Raw genomic sequence first — 19,615 nt, 5'->3', positions numbered from 1 at the left:
GGTCATGTTTTGTCATTTTCTGGTTAAATTTCACACTACATTTTTTTATGTTATTATTATTTATTTTTAAGGAGCCAATTTTGAGCTCTGGATACATCTGTCAGTTTAACGACTTGGAAGTGAAGGCTGTACTGCTTGATGAAATTATGAAGGTAACAAGTTCTAAAAATCAAAATGGCAAATACAATTTTGCAGATATTTTTAGATAAAGCCCTACTAGACACTATAGCTTAACCGCTTTCATTTGAGTGGTGATACTTTAGAATTTCATTGATTAAAAAGGTCCACCAACCTTGCAGGGCATAACTGACAGGAGAATGGTCACGCTTTCGGATTTTCTCTTTCGATTGAAAAGTTGGTACCACTTTAAAATAAAAACACCAATGGGGAGTGTCACTCAACAACGTTCTTTTGAATGGTCACAGTTTAGAAGTTGCCCCAATAATATTAGTGAAGCGCAGACTCGACACAAAACCTTTCAATCTGGGTTTGCACTGTGTTGCCTCATAAATTTAACATTGTACTGTGGCTTTCCCACTTCCAAATTTTCTGGCCGAAAGTTCTCGGATCACGACCTGAATTAAAATAAGTTTTTTCATAAAACGGCATTATAGAAATCCCAGTTTGTTTAGAGTGCTGCTTGTCGTAAATATACCTTAATCCAAAGTTACCAGGTAAAACTTAACCCTTAAGGTTAAATGGAAGACACAAAACCGACATCAAAGCTACGTAGACGCCACACATGCATTTAAGCATCTTACTTCTCAGTTAATACTTCTCGGACAAAAAACTCAGAAATATTTCCTGGAAAAAGGCTTTCTACAACATTTACTCACTCGTTGGTTTGTATCAGAAGTCACCCTCGTTCCCTGTGCTCACAGCTTTGATTTCTGATGCATTACCAGCTCGTGCGTGAACACCGTTAGCTGGTAATTTCCATGACGTTTCTATATCGTCGTTACATCGTTCTGTGATCACTTAACTTTCTTGTCCATTTAATGCAGGACCCTGACCATCCGAATAAAGAGAACTTGATAGACTTGGAGGTTAAGGTGAGAAATGCTGATTATAGGTATGTAACGGCTTTTGCGAGATATGACATTAGCGATGAAGAGAACAACGTATCATCCAATTCAGTGTGGGTGCTAAGGTCAATGACATCATCATTCGCAATTGGCGGCCATCTTGGATATGCCAACTCGTACCCTGGCTAGGGCTCCCTCGGTAGTTTAGACAGTTTACCCAAGATGGCGGCAGTTCCATCGAGGCGTACGAGTCCCGAAAATCTCACGAAAAATTAGGGACCCTGAACAGTCTAGAAGTTTAACAAAGAAACTAACTGTAGCATAGGTAGTCAGGCTTCAAATACCAAAAGGTTCGTGCGGCCAGATTCCTCTTAATCCCTGTGGTCTGGTTGGATTAAAGAGTGTGCAAAAGATCACACTGATGGCGATTCCACAGGCAGGCTCAAGTTAGGGCTCATACTTCAGTGGGTGTAGGGTAGCCTTACAATTCCATTATTCAACTGTCGTAATTCAGAGCATTTTCGCCATTGATATTTCCTCTTCAGTCTCTACGAGATGCTGGCGATCTCTTGGAAAAAGTTGGTATTCCTGATGCCTATCAGTTCATCGAAGATAATCCTCATCCCAGACTTTGGTATGATTTTGAAGTTATTTTCATGCGAAATGGAACTTGAGAATGATGTATTATTCAAAGTAACACAGGCATACTCGGAAAAAGGAAATCCGCGCGAGAGCTCCTATCAGGAGTCGAACCTAAGACCTTCTGATTACTAGTCCGGATGCTCTACCACTGAGCTACACGAGACTCGTGGGAGTTAAGACCATTAAACTAGGTTCACAAGCATCCTGCATACTGCTAGGATTTGAATGTCAATGTATGGTACATGCGCGATGGAATAAATGTGATGGTATATTTTAACCCTGGTGAATGAATGAGAATGACGTATTATTCAAAGTGACACAGGCAACTGGAAATTGTCGTGAAAATTTTTTTGTGAATTACAAATTAAAATAACTTCTACCTTTGCAGGCGTTTGCTGGCCGAGTCATCCCTTGAGAGATTGGAATTGGAAGTGGCAGAGAAGGCTTTCGTTCGTTGCCAAGATTATCAGGGAATTAAGTTTGTCAAGCGACTCACTAAGTTGGACGTGAGTGAAGATTTGTTTCTTTGTTGTTCTTGATTAGAAAGGAGAGCCTATATTTAGAAATTAGACTGCCAGGCCCGGGTTTCCATTGGTCGAAAGCTGGCGATGGCTGAAGCCTCGAGCTAAATATCAAATTCGATAGAAACCTGGAGTGAGCTTACTATGGCTAACGCTCACAACGAAATTCATGGGTTCACTTTAGCACTTCAACATACACTGCAGAGTTGATATTTCTGATCCATCGTTTGTATCATCAGTGGTAGCAGCACAGTCTTCAATGAGCTGTCTATATATTGCTTTAGCATAAACAGGTGGTGGATCTATTCAACAACTAAATTCAGTAAAAATGGATTAACTCCGGGGAGTTCAGTACAGATTATTATCAACGAGTCACTCTGGGAAGCTGGTTTACTAACTTAGAACAAACGCCACTCAACCGTTGCCTACAACTACCTGCACCTTACACACGACTTATTGACAACATCAACAAAACAGACAAACAAAAGACATTTTTACTATCAATGGACCAACGGACTTTTGACTAACAAAAGACGGATCGAAACGCAGCAATCATTTTTTACTGTCTTCACAGCCAATAACATAACGGCTTACTGACAAACGACCATTGACATCTCGATCTGCCAATCAGGTCAATAACCAGAGACATTTATACCTTCTATGGACGTTCCACAATTTACTTGACTCTGAAAATGTCTTCCGCTCAGGTTGTCGAAACGTCAGTCAATGTCACCTCAAACAGTCCTTCTCAGGACTACACTCACCCAAGTGATCATAATTTACGTACTTTTGACATGACTCCTGGGTTCAAACCATTTACATTTTTCTGGCCAGTAGGTTCGTGAGTTCTGCAAATTTTCCCTGTCCGTGTTCCCTGGGAAGTCATCTAAAATTACATCGCCGTTGCGTAAGCAAGCTGACTGCTAGTTTGGCCAATAGTCACTTACGAGCCATACGAGCAAACACTAAAAGCCTGGTTCACACGTGAATGCAAATGCAAGTGACGTTCACCCGTAGCGCAAATTTAAACGCAAGAGAGCGCAAGACTCTTGTACATCAGAATCCACGTCCAACGAAGTCAGCGGCTTGCAATTCGTTGAAAAAATGGTTGCTTTAACGACATTTTTATCTTTAATACAGAGGATTTCGTGATCTCAACAAACATAGCGTTAGAAACAATGAAAGGGCCTTACACACTAGCCACATAATTTGGGTTGGCGCCCTCTGATAATACTCGCGGAACTCCAAAGCGCTGCAACTAAACTCTTAGTTTTTGCAAGAATCAACCTCGTTTTATCTAACAAAGGAACAGGTAGTTTAAGCGATGAAAGTTTGTACTCCACTTTTAGCAGGGAAGCCGTAATCAAAATATAATGGTGTGAAAAAAAGAAAGGGCTAAAACGGCAATGATAAACAGGGTCCATCATGCAATAGACTGACGCATTCACTGACGCGAGCGGTTCAATGGCTTTCCACCAAGAAAAATCAATAGTTTTCGTTTTCCCCAAGAAATTCACAGAATCTCATACAAAGTTTCCTTGTCTGTTTACAGGCTTTTACTGGACGCCCCACAATACATTGCAATTCAGGTGGCCGCCATTGAACTGTTATAAAAATAACACTGTTTTTCTTACATAATATCTGTTTCCGTGCCGGACATGCGCAGAACATATGCCGCCTGATTTGCATATGTGGATAAACAGCTTCAGCATATTTTTCAAAGTTAGTAACCGTCATATCAGTTCTGTTGCCACCAAATTAAAGATTTCTCTTCGAAGTATGCTAACTTGTATAATTGACTGAGTAATACCTTTTGACAACAACATTAATATTGCTTTTTCACATAGCGTTTCAACAATGTTCAATTTTTAAACTCCTTCCATCTCGAAATAAGGGAGACTTGCTCTTTATTTACCGAACAAATGATGGATTTCAAGTTCTCAAATACGCGCCTGAGGTCTAGACTGATAAGCTGAACGTGAGTGATTCCACTTATTAGAAGCCCCATGAGTGACAAAAGGAGCAAATGCTCGACGATAAGCAGAGTCCATCATGCAATTGACTGACGCATTTACTGACGCAAGCGGTATGATGACATGACACAGGAGTCAATTATGAAAGAAATAATGAAAAGAAGCCCACACGCAAGGATAATAACAACCCAACGATTAACAAAACAATCATATTCTACAGTTAAAAAAAAGAAAGCGACGGTTTTTAATCGTGTGTGACATATTTTGGCTGAGAACTCTTCATTCATTGTCTACCCTGCCACATTAATGATTCTCTTTGTTTTAAGAGACTTGCCGACAACCAATAAACATTTGAAGCAAGAAGCCGTTGTTTATAAACGACATACTCCTGTTTGCATTAATCTTTTAAGATATACAGTTAAAAAAAAGTTCAAGAAAATTTCTGTAAATTTTAAAGAAAGACGCACTAATTTTTTTTTCTATTTTTTCTTAATAACCCTCAGAATATTTGAGGTATTTGCATAAAGATAAAGAAGCCAGAGATTAAACCAGTAAGAACGGCGTGCTCAATTAAGGTCATTTTACTCGAAACCCAGTATGTAGTTGTGTTAATTCCTTTTTTTCATGCAGTCATCCTACAGCTGTCGATTGGTAATTCTAACTCACATTGGAGCTACAAACAGATATCATATATTGCCGGATGTGAATCATAAAGTTCACCATGGCCGAAAAGTTCTGTTATTACCATTTAAAGGGACTTGGACAACTTGTTCAGTTTCACAGGACTACCCTGCTCTCTTTGTGTGTATTACACTTTATTTTTTCTCTCGTGGCAACAGTTGGAAATATTCTTGCTATTCACGCCCTGTGGAAAGCCTCATCGATGCCCGCTAATATAAAGAAGTTCTTCCTGAGTCTTGCTGTCTCTGATCTTGCAGTGGGATTGTTCGCCCAATTAATGTCTGCAGTTGTTTTAAGGATGGCAGCAAATGGAGGTCATGACTTTGTCCTACTCTGTCCAACAATTTTAACTGTTTGTTATTTCTCTTTGTTTCTTCTCGCTTGCGCATCATGTCTGAATGTAACCGCCATTGCTGTCGATAGACTCCTCGCTATTACTCTTCATCTACGATACCAGGAACTTGTCACTTCAAGGCGCGTTATAATAGCCTTAGTATCACTATGGCTCACAAGTGTTGTCACTGCTTCCCTTTTCGTAGCTTTTGATAGTCGAAGCGCCATGGTAATTGTTATTAGTGAATTTGTTGAACTTCTCTTGATGACAATAGCGTACATTCATATTTACAGAGTTGTAAGACATCATCAGAATCAAATCCACAGTCAACTTCAGCATCAAAATGCACAAGCAATGGAACTATTCCGAGAGAAAAAGGCCGCTTTCAATGCTGTGTATTTCTACGTAGTTTTTGTCGTATGTTATCTTCCACATTTATGCTCTTCAATATTGTTGATAACGGATAGGTCTCAAATTTCTTTTTGGTTGGCTCTTCATTCTACAACTGCTATCGTTCTTCTTAATTCGTCGTTAAATCCTGTAGTTTACTGCTGGCGATATCGAGAAATTCGGCAAATTATGAAAAGCAGCGTGAAAAAATTATTCCGCATCACCGAGACTTAAGACGAAATAAAGATGCTTCGTTTATTCGAATGTGCATTCCAGTCATTAAGCTGGGGAACTTGATTGACGCGAAGCTCTGTTAACCTGGCGTCGAAGTTGAACGTTGAACTGCAAAAAGGGAGGACTTAGAAATACTATTTCTTCGATCAGTTCGGCGGAGTTTTCTCCAGTGGAGAGAGAGATTTAAAGAGTCGTGTTCTTCGGCTAAAACATCTGGCCACTGAGATGTGGTCATGGAAGACCTCGATAGCAAATTGAGTTTGGTGATATCTAGGTTATCCGACCTGAAGACTAAAAAAGAAGAGCTGAATTTTGCAGCAAAGTGACTGCAAACCAAGGTGACTTGTTTTGAGGAATAAGAAGTCTGGATTAAGACAAAAACTTTCAACGAAAACCTCACTTCCATTTGAAAACTGTCAATTCAAGGACAGACAAATAAGAGAACTGCAAAGTCAAACCGATGAAGCCAAAGGCAACGTCAACGACACCCACAAAAAACTGTTGCCGGTATTTGGAGGCTTACAATCAGGAAAATTTGAACTGAGTTTGAAGGTAGAAGCAAAGCTACGCAAGAGACTAAAAATTAAAAGCGCTGATAACCGACTTTATGGAGTTTTCTGCACGGGTAGAACGAACCCTTTAGGCAAGTGGCTGAGAGGAAGAAGAACAAGTGTGCTTTTTCTAGGGTCCTCTTATCGGGAATGGGCGCTCAAATGTGGACGAAAACTGTAGGATAATAATTAAAGTTAAAACTAGTGTACAAGCACATTTTTAAGGCACTGCATAAAATACGAAAACTTAAAATCAGTGGGGAAACTTAAAAATGAGCATTGCCGCGCAGAAATTCTGATCTGAGACTGCCAAACTGTACATTGGTGGTAAATATCTAAAAATGCAAAGTTTAACACGCTTTTAATGTTAGTTTATCCTGGTCGTTGTTAGGATTATTTAGTTTCTCTCTAAAATGGAAATTAGAAAGTTGCAACACATTAAGACCGAATTTGTATTTGACACTTCCTTCTTTTTGGGTTACGTCTTTTTAAATTTACATTTCACGATTTCTCCGTATTGTTTAATGAACTAAATTCTGGTGAAGAGCTTGAGGAATGAATGTTGCGTAAGGCAGTTGATCGTTCTCTCAAAAGGTATGAGGGAATTTTAATGTTTTTTCGCCTTTTATCTCCTTGTGTTGTTTGCAGTAGCCTCACCACTTGCGATAGATTAAAATGTTAGCTGTTTTTAGTGTCACTTTAAATGGTCGAAAAATATATTTGTATCCATGGAAATGTCAAAATAATGGTTGAGCCTTGTCAACAGTCACTCTACTAGTGTGCAGAAGCTAGTATTAATTAATATCTTCGGTTGCAGATGGCCAGGATGAAAATGAATTACAACATGAAAAAATTGGCCAATTTTTCGAGTTCTTCCGGTGTATTTTAAAGAAGCTGCTAAAAACTTTCTTAAATACAGTATGTTCTTCCTGAAAGAAATCACTTAATATTTCCCTCCCTGTGCTCATGGGATCAATGCTCGCTTACTATTCAACTAAATATTGAATACAGTATTAAGAATATTACAGGCATTCGCAGGTGGTTTTCAGGGGAAAATGTGTATTCGCGCTGTTTTAACAAGAAACACTAGAAAACTATATATCACTGTCAGGGCAATAAACTTTAAAATCTCAAAATAACACTACTTTCAAGAGTTTTTTTTTGGTAGCCGAGCGCGAGCCATGAAACGCAAAACTGACATGCGTGCTTTTACTGAACTACCAGCCCTCACGTTAATGCCAAACATCCCAACAAACTGGATTCCCATTGGTTACTGAGGAAATCCCTTGTAAAGTTTGGCAATGGAATAATATCCTCGATGACTGTGACGAGCTGGGACGATATGCATAAGAAAGCAATTTCAAATTTCGCAAAAGCCTGACAAACTTTGGTCTATTTATATATAATGTCTAAGTAACATTTGGTAAATCGAGATACCCTATTACTTAATTTGAAAATGTAGGGATTATCCTAAAGAGAAACCTTGAGTTTATAGTCTCCAAAGACTGATTTGCATAGTTTTCATACATTATTGTAGCAGTTATCAACAAGGTCAAGCCGACGACCAATAAACAACAGAGTGGGAACTCCCCGCAGAGACTCGTGACAAAATAATCTATTGATATTTGGGAGAAAGGCATGGCGGCTAAGTTCTCGCTTTGCCTCTGTGAACGCGTATGATAGCCAGCAATGGGCAAACCTAAAGAAAACTTAAGGACCGCGTTCTTCCTCTTTCGATCCTTCTCCGATTTGTGAAGTTCATTATCGATCCAACTAGGAGCTCTTGTCACTGTCTGTGAGTACTTTCTTTTTCTCATCGCAAAATTTTCTTTTGTGGGATGATCCTGGCTTCGCTCTGGTTTGTGTTCAAGGACTTTGGTTTCTTCTAGGACTTTTCAGGACCACAAAATCCTTCCTACGTCAACGACAATTGTCGACAAGTAATGTATGACATTCTGGCCAATGGAAACAAAAAATGCGAATGAGAAATAGAAGCTTCCGGATAAACTTCTTTTCCGCGAACAGACCAGTGGAGAGTTCACGCCTTTTGGAGATTGTCATGCCTCGATGGTTAATTAACTTTCATTTAAAAAGTTATCTTACTTATTTACTCGCGCAGTTTTGAAGATTTCAGTTTTCTGTTTCTAAATTGTTAAATTGATAATTCAACTTTAATTTGGCTGAAAATAGTTTTTTTCCCCTAAAGTAACTCCGAGATCCCATTGAATAGCCTTAATTTAGTTTATTTAAAAATAGTTGCTTTAATGATAGTCCCATCTTCAATATAAGAGAAATTCGTGATCTCAACAAACGTAGCCACACAGTTTGGCAGGGTGAGCATTAAATAAGAATCATACTTTCAAGATGGTGGACGCTCTGATTGTTACGGTTGCGTTTGTGCAGTTCACACGTAATGCAAGCCCAAGAAGAAGGAAAATTTTCCCTTTTCCTTGCGCTGGAATTTTGCATCTGCGTTTTTGATGTTCGATGTTTCCTAATTACACTTGCGTTTGCATTTGCGTAACACGTGTGACTCAGGCTAAAAAAAGGAAGGTGGAACTCTAAAGAATCGCGTTTACGTGTCTGTTCTTCTTAACCTTTGCGTTTATACGTTGATTTAAATATGATAATTTTAACGCGTGTAAGAGTGCACATTTATTCGCAGAATGAAACCAAGAAAAAGGCAGAGGTTGCCGCTTATTTCAAGCGATTTGAGGAGGCAGAAAGGCTCTACTTAGAAATGGACAGAAGGTATAAAATGTGATCACGAATTATTTGCCAATGGTAGGCGCTAACAATCCCGCGACTCTCCATATTAGAGAGATCGAGAATCGCGTTTTCTTCCTTATTTTACCTTTTGCTAATTTCAGAGATCTTGCTGTTGATTTGAGACTGAAGCTGGGGGACTGGTTCAGAGTCGTTCAACTATTGAAGACCGGAGGGGGAGGAGGTAAGTACCTTTTACCCTAACTCATGATTCAAGGCCAGTTGCCCAAAAGCAATAATTATGAGTCATTAAATATTTTGCTCGTCTGTGATTGATCATCTGAAGGTACCAGATAGCTTTTGCTTTCGGAAAAGCCGTGGACATCAGTGTGCTATTTGAAGACCGGTGCTGTAAGAGACTGAAGGTGGCGAGTGAAACATTTACCCATAAATCTTAGCGTGGGAAGACCCTAAAACGCTCATAAAAACGCACATAAAAGTTGTAAAAACTTTAAACCAAGCACACATATTGTTGTCAGTACAGAGGCGAATTTCGCAAAAAACATATGGCTTTCTATGTGCTTATTGGTTGTGTTAGGTTCGCAAGATATTGTGGTAAAATGTTCAGCCGCCATCTTTTCCGTACGGGAGATTGAATTTTGTTTTCCATGTTACAGGTGATGATCAGCTTTTGGAGCAGGCCTGGAACGCAATTGGGGATTACTATGCTGACCGGCAAAAGTGGCAGAACGCGGTCACGTATTACGTACAAGGAAGAAACCAAGCTAGGTTGGCTGAGTGCTATTACATGTTGGAAGACTACAATGGCTTGGAAAAGATGGTCAATACACTACCAGAAAACCATGCTTTGCTAACGGTACGTACATTCAGCTCTCTTAAGGCGAACACCACTTTAAAGGGGGAAGTATCACGCAAATTTGCTGTCATTTCAAACCCCCAAAATGTTTGTCTGTGTGTCAGCAGACACAACGAAATAATAGGCCATTTTACAGTTGTGTGCTTAGTGACTTGGCCTTGGATTGGAAGTGAGGCTGGGGGTGACCTTGTTTTGATACAAACCCGAGTCACTGCTTTTCATATGTAGACCATGTTGTTCTTATGCTAACTAGTTTGCAGTTACATATGAAAAGCAGTGAGGTTTGTATCAAAACAAGGTCACCCCCAGCCTCGCTTCCAATCCAAGGCCAGGGGCCCGTTTCTCGAAAGACCCGGTAACTTATCGGGCCCGATAAGTGTCTTTGGTGATAAATGTTTCTTAGCAGAAGTCCATTTTTGTTAGCTTTCAATACTAAATTTTAAAACCTTTTAATTCTATGAAAACATTGGCCAAGTATCATGACTCTAATCACTGTGTAATAAAAAATATACTTATCGGGCCCGATAACTTACCGGGACTTTCAAGAAACGGGCCCCAGGTCACTAATCACACAACTGTAAAATGGCCTATTGTCAAGTTTGTTATAAATTATCACCACAGCGCAATAAAACTGTCGATTAGTGCCTCTGGCCAGAGACCGAGTAGGCCGGTATGGATTGAAATTGAAAAATGTTAGGCTAATGTTTTTCAAGTTCTCGCATTTTTGTTTCCAAAATGCGCTAGAACAGATCACGAGTTGTTCCTTTCAAGAATTGAGTTGATTTCTTTCCTCTCGTCATTCTAGAATTATTTGGCAGCTGATTCATCATTTTTAACAAAAGATATCAAAAACCCCATGATACTTCTCCTTTAAGCTAGACACATCTCTAAGGTGGACAGCTAAATATGGCCCCAGCGGAAGTTAACTTGTTTGCCTGCATAAGTAAACTGTTTATAACAAGCCGGACGGTTGAAGCTGATCGCCACCCGGGCAATTTTTTTACGCCCACTTCAAAATGGCGGATACTTACCTTGACAGACTTGTTGCTAACAAAATAACACTCCGGTTAGCCTAAATAGCACTCTAGTTAGCCCAATAAATGAATATTAATACATTTTAATAGATTAATCTGTGGTTGTCTGTGATATAGCTGTAGTTTTTGGTGCAACTGTAGGTCACGTCATGTAAGACAACCCAAAAGTCACTTCCCAAAAGCTGCTAAAATCACTTCCTGCGACTGACGTCTTGGTATTTTGGAATCTGTTTTCTAAGCTACTTTTACGTTAATGATTGTTTTGTAGGAAATTGCTGTCATGTTCTCCACTGTTGGTATGTGTGAGCAGGCTGTGGCCGCCTATACAAAGGTATTGCCCGTCTCTCTTGCCTTATTTTTTCTACAAATAGAGTAAAACTCTGGGCCATCGTTTTTTTCGTTAAATACTATTGTTTTGTAACGTTTTCGTTGCCGTCACCGTAGTAGCTTCTTTTAAAGGGAACATCCACTCCGACAAGAAATTGATGGTAAATTGTCGGAAATGGTATCTACAGGTGTAAATTCTAAATTTGAGTTTAAAAGGTAGAAGTGAGATTCAAGTGTGCTTAAAATTGGTTATGATTAGCCTATATTCGATTTTAAATTTCCCGGGCGCCGCCATTTTCTATTTAACGAAGTCATACGGCTGCCGCTATTGTCAGTAAGCAGAAGTTCTTTTGTGCGAAACAATCGAGCAACCGTATTACGTCATAAAGTCCAAGATGGCGGCGCCCTGGAAATTTAAAATGAAAAATAGGTCGATAATCTCTTTTGTCCGGCTCATAAATATGACTTCCATGTTTTCCAACGAAATTTGAGATTAGATTGTATTTTTAACAATTTAACGTTAATTTATTTCAAGAGTGGAGGTTTCCTTTAAAAAGCTCCCTATTATTTCTAGACAGGGAAGGTCAAAGAAGCAATCGACTGTTGTGTTCAACTCAACCAATGGGATCAAGCTATTGAGCTTGCTAAGCAGCACAACATCAAAGAAATCGACACACTGCTCGCCAAATACGCCTCATATCTTCTGGAGAAGAACAAGACGCTAGATGCCATTGAACTGTATCCTTTCGTTGAGTTGGGTGCATATAAATTTCCCGAACAAAAACTATTAAGGGTTTCTATGGTTTGTTTTTCATGGGCTTTAGTAAGTACTCTGCTGGTATCGTTTTCGAGTTGTTTCCGGAGTTGTTTACGACGCCTTTGTAAGTCCTTGACTATCCTCAGGTATCGGAAAGCAAATCATTTTATTGATGCTGCGAAACTTCTTTTCAAAGTAAGTAGAATTTGCTGCGGTATGTAGAGAAATACTACGAAAGTACAGCTCAGTAGCTTTCATTTGTATAGTCACACTTTAGGATTTCATCCAATCATCCAAAGTTGGAACCACTTTGTACGGCATAATAAACAGCACCACAGGAAAGTACTGCTCAATAGCTTTCATTTGAATGGTCACACTTAAGGATTTCAACCACAGACTAAAATGTTAGAACCACCTTGTACAGCATAATAAAAAGCACCACAGGAAAGTACTGCTCAGTAGCTTTCAATTGAATGGTCACACTTCAGGATTTTATCCAATAACCAAAAGTTAGAGCCACCTTTCACAGCATAATAAACTGCACCACAGGAAAGTACTGCTCAGTAACTTTCATTTGAATGGTCACACTTTAGAATTTCATCCAAGAACCAAAAATTAGAACCACCTTTCACAGCATAATAAACAGCACCACAGGAAAGTACTGCTCAGTAGCTTTCAATTGAATGGTCACACTTCAGGATTTTATCCAATAACCAAAAGTTAGAGCCACCTTTCACAGCATAATAAACTGCACCACAGGAAAGTACTGCTCAGTAACTTTCATTTGAATGGTCACACTTTAGAATTTCATCCAAGAACCAAAAATTAGAACCACCTTTCACAGCATAATAAACAGCACCACAGGAAAGTACTGCTCAGTAGCTTTCAATTGAATGGTCACACTTCAGGATTTTATCCAATAACCAACAGTTAGAGCCACCTTTCACAGCATAATAAACTGCACCACAGGAAAGTAACTTATTTCAATGGTCACTGTTCAGGATTTCATTCACAGACTCAAGAGTTAGAACAACCGTGTACAGCATAATAAACAGCACCACAGGAAAGTGCAGCTCAGTAGCTTTCATTTCAATGGTCACACTTCAGGATTTCATCCAGACTCAAAAGTTAGAACCACTTTGTACAACATAATAAACAGCACCACAGGGAAGTACTGCTCAGTAGCTTTCATTTGAATTTTCACACTTCAGGATTTCATTCACAGACTCAAGAGTTAGAACAACCTCGTACAGTTAACATCAATGTTTTTCTTTGTCGTTTGACTGGTTACACCTGAGGAGTTCTTTCTAAAGTTTGAAACGCCTGCTTTGTTTTCAATCACTTGTTACCTTGCCAGGTCGCTGGCGAAGTGGCGGATGCTAAGACGAACCCGCTCCGTGCGAAGAAATTGTATGTCCTGGCGGCCTTATTGGTAGGTTTAAACTTTTCTTGATTTTTTTCCCTTTATCTATTCTTTCTGAACAAACAAGAGTGACTAGACTGTTCACAGTCCTCTATTTTTTTCCGTGGGATTTTTGAGACTCGTACGCTTCGATGCAAGTGCCGCCATCTTGGTTTGTAAAAGCAAGCGCAACCTGGGGAAAGTGTCTAAACTATCGAGGGGGGAGGGAGTGGGGGAAATTGGGAGCTTAAGCAACGACGACGGTAGCGGCAATGAAAACGTCACCAGAAAATATTTCTTTATTTCATTTGTGCTACTTCGCGATTATTTCAACTCGCTCAACTTTAACAAAAATGGCGAATTATCCAGGAACCAAATTGGTAGGAGTGGCATACAAGTTAAGAAAGAAAATGAAAAATTCACCGTCGTGCGTTCACGTTCTCCACAAAACCTAAAATGTGGTCATTTCACGTTGTTGTTTTGCAGAGGACAACAACAAAAAAGTACCAAAATGTAAAACGCACGTGCAGAGCGATTGTTTTTTCTTATTAAACCTATTGTTTTGCGGCGTTGCCGTCGCCGTTGCTTAAGCTCCCTAATAACTTGAGTTGGGGAAATGGGGGGGAGGGGGCGAAAAAGTATAATATAATATTTTTCCCGCCGCCTCCCCACTCCCGATGGTGCTTTGCCGCTCGTGCGCACGACTCACCCCCGAATATCGTGCTTGCTCAGTCTTTTGCTATCTTCCCCGCGGATTCTCAAGCAAAAGAGAGACTGCTCACAGTCTAAAGGTATGTAGGCTCATAACACTCCAGCATTGAACCGATCAGTTAGTTTTCATTATGTGTTAATTGTAGGTTGAAAACTATCACGAGCATGTGAAGATGACGAATATGAAAACTGCGTCTGGAAAAGATAAGAAAAGCAAGAGAGAGGTGTGTAGTTTGTTGATAGTGCCAACTTTACTCTGCTTTGTAAGATCATTAGCTGGACTAAACGAACAAAGAAACAAAGAAACAAACAAACAAACCTGTGTGCTTTCGGATTTCCCAACCAAATCTATTAAAGGTTCTTTGATTATTCGCTTATGTTTTTTTTGTTCTTTTGACATTTTGTTGTGTTTTATTTTGGAGACTGTTCTTTGTTTCTGGGGTCGGGTGGGATGGTGAAATTCGAAGGGAGGGTAGGGGGTAATAGCCTCCCTTGCAGACGTTCTTTTGGCTCGTCACGCAATCTTTCCTCGGTGAGGAAAGATTGCGTGACGAGCTAAAAGAACATCTGCGAGAGAGGCTAAGGGAGAGGAAGAGTATCTGAAAAAAACGGTTTAAAATGGATCGATGGTCACTGACCCAATTCCAGGAGTAAGGAAAAAAAAACAATTCAAAATCTTTTTGTATATTTTGGCTACAATACGTTGTGGGAATCTGTGCCACGTCAGAGAGGCGGACAAACGGTTGAATGATCCAACTAACCACCCTCCTTTGGGAAAAAGACACGGAGCGTAGCTCCAGACATACAAGCATCAAAGGGGTGCAATGGCATTTGGCCTGTATAGCAGGCGTAATCGGAAGGGTAGCGAGAGAAAGTGGGAGAAAAAGGTGGAAGCCCCTCCTTTTTTGTCCAGTTGTTTCTCGCTTCCCCCCCTCCCCCTCAACGATTACATACGTGAGGGTGTTAGTTTCTAAAGATCCTGTGGTGCTGCATTGGTGGGGAGTGGAAACGAATATTCGGTTTTATCAACAGAGTCGATAAAGTAATTTGGCCACCGTAAAGAGATTTGAGAGCTGGTAAAATACAAGTAAGGCTGTAAGTTCAAAAGAAATTAGTGGTGGGTGGGGGTTGGGGTTGGGTAGAAACGAATATCTGTTTATATCAACTGAGTTGGTAAGGTATAGTAACTGAAACAGGTGTTAGTTTCAAGAGAAACCGCGGTACTGTTTCGTTGGGGAGAGTAGAAACTAATATTTGGTTTTCATCTACTGACTTGGTAAGGTAATTTGTCCACCCTAGCGAGATTCGACAAGGTGTTAGTTTCTACTTAAGGAGACTGCGATGTTGCATCAGTAGGCGAGTAGCAACGTATTGTAGTAATTTGGTTACTGTAAAGGTATTCGACAGATACAGGAAAACTAGACGTTAGTTGTTTTTATTCTTATGTGTTTCGTTTTCTGGAATTGCCTTCCAGGATACTTATAGCGAGGTAATGTCAGAGTTAGTGGCAAGTAGTATCAGAATGATGCTGCGTTCGATTATATTGACCCTATTCCTGAATAGGAATACATACAATGATGGCAAGAAATCAATTTTAAGAGGTTTTTGGAGTTACTAGAGTATAAAATCGCTCTTAAATTATCATCTCAGCGAAAGTCGTCAGAAATGTCTTTCCAAATTTACTTAACAAGAGAAAGCTAGCAGAAAATCCGCTTATTCTTATTCCGGAATAGGGTCAATCGAACGCAGCCTTAGTTTAAATAATACATTTGTTAGATAGCTGTCTTTAAATCAGTGGTAGTATAGTTTAGACAACAGAAAGCATACAGATCACAAAAGTAAGAAGGAAAACTGAATATGAGGATGAAATGAAGAGAATGTTACCAGGAAAACAGTGACATAGTTCATATTTCCTATGGAAGTGTTCATGCAGTTCTTACAATACGACGCACCTTACCGTGGCCACCCAACAAATTTTTTTACAAGTTAGCCAATCAGGATACGCGATTTGGTCAACGGTCACGCCTCCTTGCAAAGTCCAACAGGCAAGTGACGCAACAACGAATTATTGAAAACATGTCGTTTTGTATTTTATGAACAAGGAGGAAGATATCCTCATTGGCTAACTTGTAAAAAAAAGTTTGTTGGGTGGCCACGGTAAGGCGCGTCGCACTGTAATGGATTTTTGATCAAAATAATTAGGTTGGTGACTCTAGGAAGTTTGTTCTCTACATTGTCGTTTTGGTTATTTTCTTGGACAAGAAACTCAACTCCATATTTTCTCTTTTTACCGAAAGGTATAAATAGGTGGGGCGAGCGGATAGGCAGAAAAGTTATGGAGGTTGCATTTCTGTGATGGACTTGCATCCTATTTAGAACCATCTGACAATCTGGAATTGAAAACGAACAAAACAAGACCGAGGATAGTTATTGTTTAAAACCAAGTTTTGGTTTATGACAAGGAGAAAAATTAAGCTGTCCATTTGTTGAACTTAATCACCTGACTACGGCTCTGTAATAGAGCCGAAAACTGTAGTTTTTTTTCTCGTTGTAATAAGCCAAAACTTGGTTTTAAAACAATAAAAACCATCCTCGGTCTTGTTTTGTTCATCTGCATCCCATTTGTTGTTGTTTTCGTTTTCTTTTTCGTTTTCTCTCGTTTCATTTTTCTAATTTGTTGGTAGGAAGGGGCAGGGGTGCAGGAAGGAGCAGGGGGTGGGGGTGGCTGGCTTTATATTACTGAAAAAGGAGATAAGCGCTGGTGGATTGCATGCGGTTTTGTGTGACTGTACCTTTACCCTTTGTTTGCTAAATACGATGTTTTATTGTTTTGCAGGCGACCTCCGCATTGGCTGGCTTGCTTGAGGAGGACACCATAGCTACAGACGACGGTAAAATCATCGATAATGCCTGGAGAGGAGCGGAGGTTTGTTTTGCTATTGAGTTTAAGTTTCAGCGTGTTTCAGCATTGCCAGCCTGCAAATACAGCCCCCCTCTCATCGCTCCAAGCCGCTACGGACGTTCGCGGGCGCATTCAACATTACGTGTCGAAAGTGATTTCGCTTTACTGTGCTGTGTGACTGATTAAAGGCCCCGTCACTTTCTTGAACTTTTGTGTTTTTTGAAAACGTCGTATTGTGCACAAACCAGCCGAGTTAAGAGTAACGACTTTACAGAAGCTGGGATAAACAGAGTCTCCCACACCACTATGCGAGTTTCAAAGGGAGGGGTTCACGGTTCTGCGCATGTCAATGAATCAAAATACTTTATCGCCTTTGCTCGCTATGACCCAAGCCTGTTTAATTTAATTCGTTGTTTATGAACCATTCGGAAGGGAATAGGTAACGCGGGTGGTAATTTTTTCATATGATTGCGTTATTTTGCATGCAGATAACTGTAAACACATCAACCGTGGAATAAATCCTACGGGTCAACACTAAATTCAATATCGCCAATATAAGTACAATCCACTAGCATTTTCTGTGAATTTTGGTCATCAGCCATTTTGCTTGGACTAATTACAGAATGTGATTACTGAAGTACATGTGAGTGGGATTTTTAAGGCCATAAAGTTGATAAGAAAGAGAAAAAAGCATTTAGATTTATGCACATGCGCTGAAATGTGAACCCCTCCCTTTAAAATAATAACAATGTTTGCTTTTTTTTTTTTTTTTCTTCAGGCCTATCACTTCTTTCTCTTAGCACAAAGACAAATGTACGAAGGAGCGATCGATGCTGCGATGAAAACGGTGAGATTTATATAGAGTACGTGATTTTGACCCCTGTGGGGATCGTTCATGTTCCATTTCATAAATTTGATGGAGAAGGTGGGGGTGGGGCATTAAAAAGTGGCGTCCAAGCGGGATAGACTGATAATGAAGGATTTTGATGTGTGATGGCTCAGTGGTCATAAAAAAATCGAAAGAAGTGACAAGGGTATTTTTTCATCGGGAGGGGAGGGGGAAGGAAGGGGAGGGGGTTATCCAGCATCCTGTCTCCTCCCCACCCCTATAAATAGATTAAGTGCTTCCTATATAAATCTGTAAATCTTGTCATCGAATCATAATGTAATCCTTAAGCTCCAACCACTCCTGCCAAGCATTCGTTTTCAGGGACATCGTGTTACTCTCCTTCCGGGGGAGCGTAATACTTCGCCTCTAAAAACGACTGCGTTGGAGGCGAGGGCCCCATCGACACTAATGTGTTTTCGTTTGAAAAAGCATGCTTTTTGATGCGTTTTCGTCTATCGTCCGCACGAAACGTCCGCTGATGGAAACGGATGCTTTCAAAAACGGGTTTTAAAGTGGAGACTTTTCAAAACGTATCGTTTCAAGTGTGGATAGGTGAAAACGGAGACTTTTGAAAACGGTGACGTATAAAGCGTCACATGCCTTCGGTTCCAGTCCAAATCGGAGCATCTGTCCAAGATGGCGGATGGTCTTGTGATGCTAATACATGCGCAATCCCAGGTCCCAGTCGTTTTCATCGTTTTCGAGCGTTTTAGTGTGGATAGGTGAAAACGATACGAAAACGTTAGTGTGGATGAAAATATTTTGCATCGTTTTCGCCGAGATGAAAACGAACAATTTTGAAAACGCGTTAGAGTGGATGGGGCCTAGAATTCTTAGTAATGGAGGTATTTTCTTCCTCAGGCCCTCCGGTTATGTGATTATGAGGATGTCTTGGATCCAGTGTGTATCAACTCTCTTCTGGCGCTGGTCAGTTGTGCTAACAGAGCTTTTGGAACGTGTTCTAAGGTAAATAGCGATTGTTAACAAGAAATGCTGACAACGATAAGCAGAGAATTCCCTTGTGGCTCGTCAAGACGGAAATTGCCCGTTCAGAAGTTCAAATGGACACTGGGGATGAGTTTTTAAATAATTTTTAATCAAAACTTGGAGACCATTACAAGAAGATGTGGAGACTTAGCCAACGAGGCCGTAGGCCGAGTTGTTTAAATCAGGGGATATTCCGCAAGATTGTGCGGGATAATTGTTTTATTATTCAACACTTTGAGAAGAAAGTACAGTTTTATTGCAGAAAAGCTTGAGACTATCTTTATTTTGCCATTTTTCTCCCTGACACACGAACTGACGTATATCGTAGGATATCTGTTGACTGCGGACGACGCATATTCAGTGCACCATGGCAATATTTGAGTGGTGTCACAATGTTTTGATTAATAGTAATAAAATATTTGCATGTGAAACGATTCCCGTCCAAGCTAGTTCAAACAGACGATACGAATGCGTTCTATTAGAACGTTCTATTGAACGTTGTGTTCTATTGCGTTCTATTAAAGTCGCAGCAAAAATCACTCGTAGCTTTACTTTACACGTACGATTTGATATCACACCAGTAGTCTAATAAAAAAAACAAAAGTCCCTTTGTAAATGGGCTATTCGTAGTTCAGCTTGTCCTGTGACCATATCCACTGTCTTCATCTCACA

At 40.0% G+C, this 19,615-nt stretch overlaps 2 protein-coding genes across 4 annotated transcripts in view; one reads left to right on the top strand and one right to left on the bottom strand.

The window, feature by feature from the left end:
- Positions 1 to 19,615, bottom strand: part of LOC146485444 (extracellular calcium-sensing receptor-like) — a 175,686-nt gene that overhangs the window by 41,350 nt on the left and 114,721 nt on the right. The gene's annotated exons all lie outside the window — the stretch shown is intronic.
- Positions 1 to 19,615, top strand: part of LOC146485455 (WD repeat-containing protein 35-like) — a 42,380-nt gene that overhangs the window by 20,484 nt on the left and 2,281 nt on the right. For 2 of the 3 annotated variants that reach the window (XM_085103408.1, XM_085103406.1), the window contains 16 exons: positions 72 to 152; positions 1,005 to 1,052; positions 1,571 to 1,659; positions 2,056 to 2,173; positions 9,017 to 9,102; positions 9,222 to 9,301; positions 9,735 to 9,934; positions 11,237 to 11,299; positions 11,870 to 12,033; positions 12,199 to 12,247; positions 13,410 to 13,484; positions 14,312 to 14,389; positions 15,640 to 15,654; positions 17,002 to 17,091; positions 17,846 to 17,914; positions 18,818 to 18,922. In XM_085103408.1, coding sequence (XP_084959534.1) covers positions 72 to 152; positions 1,005 to 1,052; positions 1,571 to 1,659; positions 2,056 to 2,173; positions 9,017 to 9,102; positions 9,222 to 9,301; positions 9,735 to 9,934; positions 11,237 to 11,299; positions 11,870 to 12,033; positions 12,199 to 12,247; positions 13,410 to 13,484; positions 14,312 to 14,389; positions 15,640 to 15,654; positions 17,002 to 17,091; positions 17,846 to 17,914; positions 18,818 to 18,922 — 1,410 coding nt within the window. The remainder of the gene's footprint in view (positions 1 to 71; positions 153 to 1,004; positions 1,053 to 1,570; positions 1,660 to 2,055; positions 2,174 to 9,016; positions 9,103 to 9,221; positions 9,302 to 9,734; positions 9,935 to 11,236; positions 11,300 to 11,869; positions 12,034 to 12,198; positions 12,248 to 13,409; positions 13,485 to 14,311; positions 14,390 to 15,639; positions 15,655 to 17,001; positions 17,092 to 17,845; positions 17,915 to 18,817; positions 18,923 to 19,615) is intronic. The other variant, XM_085103407.1, reaches the window with a different exon arrangement.

The sequence above is a fragment of the Pavona decussata genome, unplaced genomic scaffold (genome assembly GCF_977016875.1).
Source record: "Pavona decussata unplaced genomic scaffold, jaPavDecu1.1 SCAFFOLD_26, whole genome shotgun sequence".
Taxonomy (NCBI): Eukaryota; Metazoa; Cnidaria; class Anthozoa; order Scleractinia; family Agariciidae; genus Pavona; species Pavona decussata.
This window is presented reverse-complemented; position numbering and strand designations above follow the sequence as displayed.